This window comes from Cherax quadricarinatus, chromosome 77, assembly GCF_038502225.1.
Source record: "Cherax quadricarinatus isolate ZL_2023a chromosome 77, ASM3850222v1, whole genome shotgun sequence".
Taxonomy (NCBI): domain Eukaryota; kingdom Metazoa; phylum Arthropoda; class Malacostraca; order Decapoda; family Parastacidae; genus Cherax; species Cherax quadricarinatus.
Window position 1 is genome coordinate 9,014,706 of NC_091368.1, and position 10,311 is coordinate 9,025,016.

The following is a 10,311-nucleotide window of genomic DNA, read 5'->3' on the forward strand; positions in this document are numbered from 1 at the left end:
CTCCTGCTTCCTCTTCATTTATGCTAAAGTGAAAATAATGTTGTACCAAAAGAGCCTTAGAAAACTTACCTAACCTTATTATAACAAGCGCAATTTAATTTAGCCTAATCCGACTAAATATATTTTAGATAAGTTTACAATAATTTAATAATAAATAAAGACAATGAAATATATTTTTTTTCGTTTGGTTCAGAATGATTTTTGCGAAATTATTGCATTTACAAATTTTTGCATGTGCCTTATTCGGCAAGAAGACCTTTGCTATTTAAGCCAGAATCGCAAGTTTTACCTATTCGGCACCACGCATATATGAGCACCCCCGGCCTCGATTAAGTGCACGAACGTTTTTCACTGAAATATCTAAAGGTATCTCCAAAGGCCTGTTCGGATATATAATTTTTTTCTCTCTCTGTGTGCGTCAGTACGTGGAAGTGTCAGGTGGAGGAGCGAGGTCAGCCAGGGTGTCAGGACTATCAGCAGCAACAGAGTACACAGCAGCCATCCAGGCCAGCAACGACCACGGCAGATCACACTTCGTCTCCCTCTCCTTCTTCACTTTACTTGGTAAGTCATCTCTCTCATCTTCAGTTTTTCTGAGTCACCATCTTCCCTGAATCACCATCTTTTCTGAGTCACCATCTTCCCTGAATCACCGTCTTTTCTGAGTCACCATCTTCCCTGAATCACCGTCTTTTCTGAGTCACCATCTTCCCTGAATCACCGTCTTTTCTGAGTCACCATCTTTCCTGAATCACCGTCTTTTCTGAGTCACCATCTTCCCTGAATCACCGTCTTTTCTGAGTCACCATCTTCCCTGAATCACCGTCTTTTCTGAGTCACTATCTTTCCTGAATCACCGTCTTTTCTGAGTCACCATCTTTCCTGAATCACCGTCTTTTCTGAGTCACCATCTCCCCTGAATCACCGTCTTTTCTGAGTCACCATCTTCCCTGAATCACCGTCTTTTCTGAGTCACCATCTTCCCTGAATCACCGTCTGTTCTGAGTCACCATCTTCCCTGAATCACCGTCTTTTCTGAGTCACCATCTTCCCTGAATCACCGTCTTTTCTGAGTCACCTTCTTCCCTGAATCACCGTCTTTTCTGAGTCACCATCTTCCCTGAATCACCGTCTTTTCTGAGTCACCATCTTCCCTGATTCACCGTCTTTTCTGAGTCACCACCTTCCCTGAATCACCGTCTTTTTTGAGTCACCATCTTCCCTGAATCACCGTCTTTTTTGAGTCACCATCTTCCCTGAATCACCGTCTTTTCTGTGTCACCATCTTCCCTGAATCATCGTCTTTTCTGAGTCACCATCTTCCCTGAATCACCGTCTTTTCTGAGTCGCCATCTTCCCTGAATCACCGTCTTTTCTGAGTCGCCATCTTCCCTGAATCACCGTCTTTTCTGAGTCACCACCTTCCCTGAATCACCGTCTTTTCTGAGTCGTCATCTTCCCTGAATCACCGTCTTTTCTGAGTCACTATCTTCCCTGAATCACCGTCTTTTCTGAGTCACTATCTTTCCTGAATCACCGTCTTTTCTGAGTCACCATCTTTCCTGAATCACCGTCTTTTCTGAGTCACCATCTTCCCTGAATCACCGTCTTTTCTGAGTCACCATCTTCCCTGAATCACCGTCTTTTCTGAGTCATCATCTTCCCTGAATCACCGTCTTTTCTGAGTCACCATCTTCCCTGAATCACCGTCTTTTCTGAGTCACCATCTTCCCTGAATCACCGTCTTTTCTGAGTCACCACCTTCCCTGAATCACCGTCTTTTTTTGAGTCACCATCTTCCCTGAATCATCGTCTTTTCTGAGTCACCATCTTCCCTTAATCACCGTCTTTTCTGAGTCACCATCTTCCCTGAATCACCGTCTTTTCTGAGTCACCATCTTCCCTGAATCACCGTCTTTTCTAAGTCACCATCTTCCCTGAATCACCGTCTTTTCTGAGTCACCATCTTCCCTGATTCACCGTCTTTTCTGAGTCACCACCTTCCCTGAATCACCGTCTTTTTTTGAGTCACCATCTTCCCTGAATCACCGTCTTTTTTGAGTCACCATCTTCCCTGAATCACCGTCTTTTCTGTGTCACCATCTTCCCTGAATCATCGTCTTTTCTGAGTCACCATCTTCCCTGAATCACCGTCTTTTCTGAGTCGCCATCTTCCCTGAATCACCGTCTTTTCTGAGTCGCCATCTTCCCTGAATCACCGTCTTTTCTGAGTCACCATCTTCCCTGAATCACCGTCTTTTCTGAATCGTCATCTTCCCTGAATCACCGTCTTTTCTGAGTCACTATCTTCCCTGAATCACCGTCTTTTCTGAGTCACTATCTTCCCTGAATCACCGTCTTTTCTGAGTCACTATCTTCCCTGAATCACCGTCTTTTCTGAGTCACTATCTTTCCTGAATCACCGTCTTTTCTGAGTCACTATCTTTCCTGAATCACCGTCTTTTCTGAGTCACCATCTTTCCTGAATCACCGTCTTTTCTGAGTCACCATCTTTCCTGAATCACCGTCTTTTCTGAGTCACCATCTTTCCTGAATCACCGTCTTTTCTGAGTCACCATCTTTCCTGAATCACCGTCTTTTCTGAGTCACCATCTTTCCTGAATCACCGTCTTTTCTGAGTCACTATCTTCCCTGAATCACCGTCTTTTCTGAGTCACTATCTTCCCTGAATCACCGTCTTTTCTGAGTCACTATCTTTCCTGAATCACCGTCTTTTCTGAGTCACTATCTTTCCTGAATCACCGTCTTTTCTGAGTCACCATCTTTCCTGAATCACCGTCTTTTCTGAGTCACCATCTTTCCTGAATCACCGTCTTTTCTGAGTCACCATCTTTCCTGAATCACCGTCTTTTCTGAGTCACCATCTTTCCTGAATCACCGTCTTTTCTGAGTCACCATCTTCCCTGAATCACCGTCTTTTCTGAGTCACCATCTTCCCTGAATCACCGTCTTTTCTGAGTCACCATCTTCCCTGAATCACCGTCTTTTCTGAGTCACCATCTTCCCTGAATCACCGTCTTTTCTGAGTCACCATCTTCCCTGAATCACCGTCTTTTCTGAGTCACCATCTTCCCTGAATCACCGTCTTTTCTGAGTCACCATCTTCCCTGAATCACCGTCTTTTCTGAGTCACCATCTTCCCTGAATCACCGTCTTTTCAAGCAATTTTCCTCGAGGTTCATGAGGAGTCATACTCTTTGCCTTGATTTACTAGTACATTATCATTATAATTATTATTTGATACTATTATTATTATTATTTAATATTGTCGTTAATATTATTATTGCTTGATTTTGTCGTTATTATTATTTCTTGATATTGTAATTATTATTATTATTAAGGTACGAGGAATAACGTGGTCCCAGTGTTCTCCATAATGAACTCACTGAATAAGGAATGTAACACGTGTAGTTCCTGTGTTAAACAGCATTGTGACATGATAAAGTAAGATACGGTGCACCTGGTGTACACCAGGTGCATACCTGGTGCACACCTGGTGTACATCTGGTGCACAACTCTGGATAACGACAAGGAGAATCATGAATCTTAAGGAATAATGAGCCAAGTGACTGTAAATTATGGAGAAAGAGAGAAGTGGAAGAAGGGCGAGAGAATAGGAGGAAGGAGAGAAGGACAGGAGAGGAGGAAGGGAAGAATGAAAGGAGAGGTGTAAGGAAGGATGAAGGGAGAAGCAGGAGAGGAGAAGTAGGAGTTAAAAGGGATTGGAAGGAGGGAGGAAAGAAGTATGTGTATGTGTGTGTGTGTGTGTGTGTGTGTGTGTGTGTGTGTGTGTGTGTGTGAAAACCATTAAACTAAGTCTATCAATTTCTTTTTTTTGTAATAGAAAGTTGAAGTAAAATAGAAGAAATACTGGGAGCTACATTCATCTATTCAGGAAATAACTGTAATGGAGAAGGACTGTGGGAGGCGTCAGGGGAAAACCTTCTTAATAAGACGAAGTGCTTTTCTGAAGGAAAGAAAGTGACTCTGCAACTCTGTCTTGAGCAACTGCTTAAGTTTAAAGTTGAAGATGCTGAGTGATGGTATACTGTGTGTGTGTGTGTGTGTGTGTGTGTGTGTGTGTGTGTGTAGTGGAGGAGTGTTGAGCACTGTGTGGTGATACTGTGAGCGGTGACACTGTGTGTGGTGACACTCAGTGGTGACACTGTAGTGACACTGAGTGTAGTGACACTGTAGTGACACTGAGTGGTGACACTGTGTGTGTGGTGACACTGTGTGTGGTGACACTATGTGTGGTGCCACTCAGTGGTGACACTGTGGTGACACTGTGTGTAGTGACACTGAGTGGTGACACTGTGTGTGTTGTGACACTGTGTGTGATGACAGTGTGTGGGGTGACACTGTGTTGTGACGCTGAGTGGTGACACTGTATGGTAACACTGTGTGTAGTAACACACTGTGTAGTGACACTGAGTGGTGACACTGTGTGCGTGGTGATACTGTGTGTGTAATGACACTGTGTATAGTGACACAGTGGTGTTATAGTTATGTCTGGCCATACTGTGTATGGTGACACTGTCTGGCTACACTGTACTACACTCAGCCCTCTCTCATACACTGTAGATTCTCAACAGAGAAATATTTACCAAACGAGACTGAAAAAAAATACATTAGAAATTAAAGTCATCACTGTGAAGGTTCTTACACACGCTACACACGGTATTCAATTCCGAATTGACTTTTTTCAATCGTATTCACGGAAAATTGTTTTGACAGTGTGTGGCAACACTGTGTGGTGACCCTGTGTGGCAACACTGTGTGGTGACCCTGTGTGGCGACACTATGTGGTGACCCTGTGTGGCGACAAAGTGTGGTGGCACTGTGTGGTGACCCTGTGTGGTGACACTGCGTGGTGACACTATGTGGTGTCACTGTGGTGAAACTGTGTGATGCTGTGTGGTGGCACTGTGTGGTGACACTGTGTGGTGACACTGCGTGATGACACTATGTGGTGTCACTGTGGTGAAACTGTGTGATGCTGTGTGGTGACACTGTGTTGATACTGTGTGGTGATACTGTGTGCTGACACTATGTGGTGACACTATGTGGTGAAACTGTGGTGACACTGTGGTGACTCTGTTGTGACACTGTGTGGTGGCACTGTTGATACTGTGTGGTGATACTATGTGGTGACACTATGTGGTGACACTGTGTGGTGACACTGTCTTGATACTGTGTGGTGATACTGTGTGCTGACACTATGTGGTGACACTATGTGGTGAAACTGTGGTGACACTGTGGTGACTCTGTGGTGACACTGTGTGGTGGCACTGTTGATACTATGTGGTGATACTATGTGGTGACACTATGTGGTGACACTGGGTTGTGACACTATGTGGTGACACTGTGTTGATATTGTGTGGTGATACTGTGTGCTGACACTATGTGGTGACACTATGTGGTGAAACTGTGTGGTGGCATTGTATGATGACACTGTGGCGACGCTATGTGGTGACTGTGTGATGACACTGTGGTGACATTGTGTTAATACTGCGTGGTGACACTGATGACACTGAGGGGACATTGTGTGATGACACTGTGGTGACACTGTGTGGTTACACTATGTGGGGACACTGTGTTGATACTGTGTGTTGATATTGTGTGGTGACACTGTGGTAATACTGTGTGGTGACATTATGTGGTGATAATGTGTGGTGACACTATGTGGTGATACTATGTGGTGACACTATGTGTTATTGTGTGATGACACTGGTGACACTGTGTTGATACTGTGTGGTAGTACTGTGTGGTGACACTGTGTGGAAGCACTATGTGGTGACACTATGTTGATACTGTGTGATGACACTGTGATGATTGTGTGGTGATACTGTGTGTTACCACTGTTGATACTGTGTGGTGACACTGTGTGATGACACTGTGTGGTTGCGCTGTGTGGTGACACTGTGCGGAAGCACTGTGTGGTGACACCGTGTAGTGCTGAAAACTGTATGGTGGCTTTGAGTAGTGTTGAACACTGTATGGCAACACTGTTTAATGTTGAACACTCTTTGGAAGGGGTGAAAGGGCAAGAGAAGTTTAATTCCTTGGATCAAGAACCCCCTCATCGGCATCAAGGAACTTCCCTTGATGTGATGGAAGGGCAAGAGGGGTTCAATTCCTAGCATGAACAGCCCCTTACTAGCATCAAGGAATTTCCCCTGATGTATATTCTTCCTACACCTCTAACATTTCCTCCCGTGGTGAGTTATTAAATTTATCCCTCGGTTTAGCTGCCTCTGTTGCTGTTGCACTGACCTCGGGGATATAACGTTCACAAATCTGCGTCTTGATGGTCCCTAAACTATGCTTAAGCAATCTGTCTCAACCGTATCGCTGGGGACCATTACACGGTGAGTTATAATTTCCATTGCAAGACAGCCAGGCTCATGCTCGAGCAACAGAAGTACTTATTTAAGTACTTATGTTTCATACACTCCAAGTAGATTCCTTAGCGAGTGTACTACGAGAAGTCTGGGGTAGCTATCTGTGTGTTCGTTTTCTCCTGACCCAACTTCTGGTGTGTTCGTTTTCTCCTGACCCAACTTCTGGTGTGTTCGTTTTCTCCTGACCCAACTTCTGGTGTGTTCGTTTTCTCCTGACCCAACTTCTGGTGTGTTCGTTTTCTACTGACCCAACTTCTCGTGTGTTCGTTTTCTCCTGACTCAACTTCTCGTGTGTTCGTTTTCTCCTAACCCAACTTCTATACTTAATAGTATCTTGGTACAAAGAACATCTTCGATAATTCTTTTGCCTGACCACTAGTTACATGCGAGAAGGAATGGATTTGAGAGGGACCTACCCTCTCAATGATTACAGTCTTACTTCTACTAAAGGGCTCCGCCTCTCCTGACCTAAAGAATATCTGTGCCTCACATTTGACAGTTTCACATTGTTCCAGATTATGGAGCAAAGCTCTCTCCAGGCTGAGGGACTAACCACCTCAAAACTACGTCTTCAAAGGTGATTGATTACATCGTCTTTACATCTTTATTGCTTCTGCTGCCTCCTCAATACTCAAGCGAAGAAGCCTACTGTGTAGGCGAAACGTTTCGGAATAAAGATACCTAACTGTTGCACATGTGTTTTGCTTATCAACTTGTCGGTATTATATACCATTATCTTATTCACTCCTATATTTAACGTTGCTGGTGAGAGAGTAACATTCTCCGGTAATGTTATGTAAGCCCTTCGTCACTTTCCCTGGGACTCCTAAGAGCACCATTTATCTTCAGAATTACTATATTCCTATCATACTGATGGACTACCTAACGAGCAGGTTATCCTCCTTGTGCTTACGTTATCTTTGTCGAAGCGTCACTTTAAGCCAACTTGCCTGATGGACACTAATTCTGAACGTTCCCTTGCTTCTTGTGGCTAATCAGTGGCTGACCAGTGTAAGATTTTTGTATTCTTCCTTTTCGAAAACAGAGTACATGTGGGTGAATACAACCCATCATAAAGTCAGCTTTATTTCCAACGCCATCTACTTATTATGTTGTTATTATAGTGACAGTTTCTCCATTAGACCCTTCACACCGTCTTCTTACATTTGGAAAGAATATAAAGGCACAATACCGTTACTAATTAATGGTTCAAGTCGGACAGAAACTCAGTCAAAATTTTCTTTCTCCTATGTGTGGGTTGTGTATTCTTACGTTTGCTTTTATTGGATGTCAGGCATAGAAAACTTCTGATACCACTTAGTCGTATTACATCTTATATCAAACAGTTTATTTTGAACTATAAGACGTTCTTTTATTTTTTGATCCATAAACATCTTTCCCCCGATTTCAGTAAAAAATGAAGGATTTTCAGTGACTTTAATTTGTTACTGGTCGCCATTATCGGACTTACTTCAGTTCCTCAACATTTGGGTAGTCTTCTCTCTCTGTTGATTTCTCTTACAGACAAACTGGTGGTTGACTCATTACAGCACATAAATGGCTGCAAGTCCAACTTCGTCATATTAAATGTCTTTATATTTTCTGTACTCAAAACATATTTCGTAAAATTAGCATATAGACCTATTATTCCAACTTTCCCTTAATTCCTTTATGACTTTCCTGTCAGAATACCAATGTAATGGAAATATCATATATTAACCACGGCACAGGTGGGGCTTGACCTCGCAGCAAGTGAGTCGTAAAAATTCCAGGCCGGCGTGTAAACCACTGGGCCAACTGGCCCAGTTTTACGACTCACTTGCCGAAAGTTCAATCCCCACCCGTACTGTGGTTTGCTTGCAATCGTATCATTACTATCACACATTATTTCTACGTGAAGACAATCTTAAACGAAATAAAGTGTTTAAAAATTTATCTTCCCAAGTGAGCAAACTCTTTTCCAATGTTCCTGACTCTAATGTATCGCAGAATAAAGAGATTAATGTATATTCCTCTGCTTCCACATCTTTTCTAAGAAATTAGATGGCTTTCAACTCTGAAGATTAGGTTTGTCCTGGGTCTTCCAGTCCTAAACTGTTGCGATTCTTTATTCGGAGTTTAATGTCCCTATCTTATGGGGTCACCATGATACCCATTCTATCCTTTATTATATTCCATTCCTTTACTACTCACGACCTGGAAGATTTACATTGAAGTTAAAATAGTGTTTTCATCCCTTTATCGTTAGATTCTTGTAGAATCTGAGATAAAAATAGTTTTGAAAACCGACGAGTTGAAGACTGAAACACTTGTGCAATATTTGAGAATCTTTATTGAGGAAACGTTTCGCCAACCAGTGATTTCTCCATATTGGACTGAAGAAGCCATTGCCTGGAGAAACGTTTCTTCAATCAGATTCACAAATGTTGTGCTAGTGTCTCATTCTTCACCTCGTAGACTCTGTCTTCCTCATCTTTCTGTTCTCCCTTTTTCTTCAACAAACAGTGTATGTTGCACAAGAATTCTGGTCAGACAGGTGACTTTATTACTCCTTTAAGACTGCACACCGACGCAACATAAATATGCAAATAAAGCGTTTTCCTTGATTTATCTATCGCGATAAGTACCACAGTTACTAACAAATCAAATTTTACTCCTTATCTCACCCCAAAAATCTATCGTTTCGAGAATCGATGGATTACGTAGGCATTTTCGTTAAAGATCTGTCGTTTCTAGAACCAGTGCATTACGTAAGCACTCTCGGTAATGCTTATATGTCGTGGTGATGCAATGATGCACGTGTGGGTGTACTGAGTGGTTGGCACGAGACAGTCTACCTGACGTCATCAGTTTTGTATTGTTTGTTACGTTCAATAAAGTCAGTGTAAGAAATTACGAGAAACATTTTTTCATCCTGTTTTACTTCAGAAAGACTCGCTTTCTTTTCTTTTTCTATTCCTCTACTAAACCATGAATTTCCTTTTTCTCTCCTGCTTCCTCCTCCTCCTCCTCTATTATTATTATTGTTTTAATTATTATTGTTTTAATTATTATTTTTATGGCAATAGCAATATATTTGATCCTCCTAGGAAGTAGGTCAGCAAACTGTGTCGCTCAGAAAAAAGTATGCCACGCGCGGGGATAGAACCCGCGATCAGTCATAAAACTACAGACCAACTATAACTATCTGACCTCGGGTTCTATCCCCTCCCGTGGCATGGTTTATTTGCAATCGTGTCATTACGATTCCGTTAGTCTCGTTGTGTCACTCAGCTGACACTAAACTCTGCAGAAATACATCTACTCTGATGCTAAATAACATTATTCCATTCTCTTCCTCATTTCGAGGTACCTAATTATTTTTCAAACGTCGGCTTCGCGCACACACCCCTTTGGTCGGGATTAAAAGCCGTAATATGTATTATTGCCTGGGTGATATGAGATTATGATTCTCAAATTACACGATGCTTGGCTGTGTGTTCCCGGAACTTTTCAAACTCTGTAAATAGTCTTTAAAAATATTTCGCCAGTCGAATACAGTTTTAGGAATTTGTGTGGCTGCGTTTTTTTTTTTACCCTGGATGTTAAAGTTGTAGAATGGAGTTTTTTTGTGCTTTTAAGCGTCTAGGGCACGAAATGCGTGTTTTTTTTTTTTTTTTTTTTTTTTTTTTTTTTTTTTTTTTTTTTTTTTTTTTTACATTCGCCCGAAAATATTTCGTGATTTTGTTCAGTTGTTTACATCTTTGCATGCAAGCTGCTTATATTTAAGATATATATTTTATACTGTTTTATGAATCAAGATACATTATTTTGTGAATCAAGATTTTTTTTTTATATTATTTTACGAAACAAGATATATTTTATTATATTTACGAATAAAGATATA

General features: G+C 41.9%; 1 protein-coding gene across 1 annotated transcript in view; it reads left to right on the forward strand.

Annotated features, from left to right (window-relative positions):
- The window catches only part of LOC128702037 (nephrin-like), a 406,265-nt gene extending 405,651 nt beyond the window's left edge, over positions 1–614 (forward strand). The window contains exon 21 of the mRNA XM_070101415.1: positions 423–614. Coding sequence (XP_069957516.1) covers positions 423–614 — 192 coding nt within the window. The remainder of the gene's footprint in view (positions 1–422) is intronic.
- The last annotated feature ends 9,697 nt before the right edge of the window (positions 615–10,311 follow it).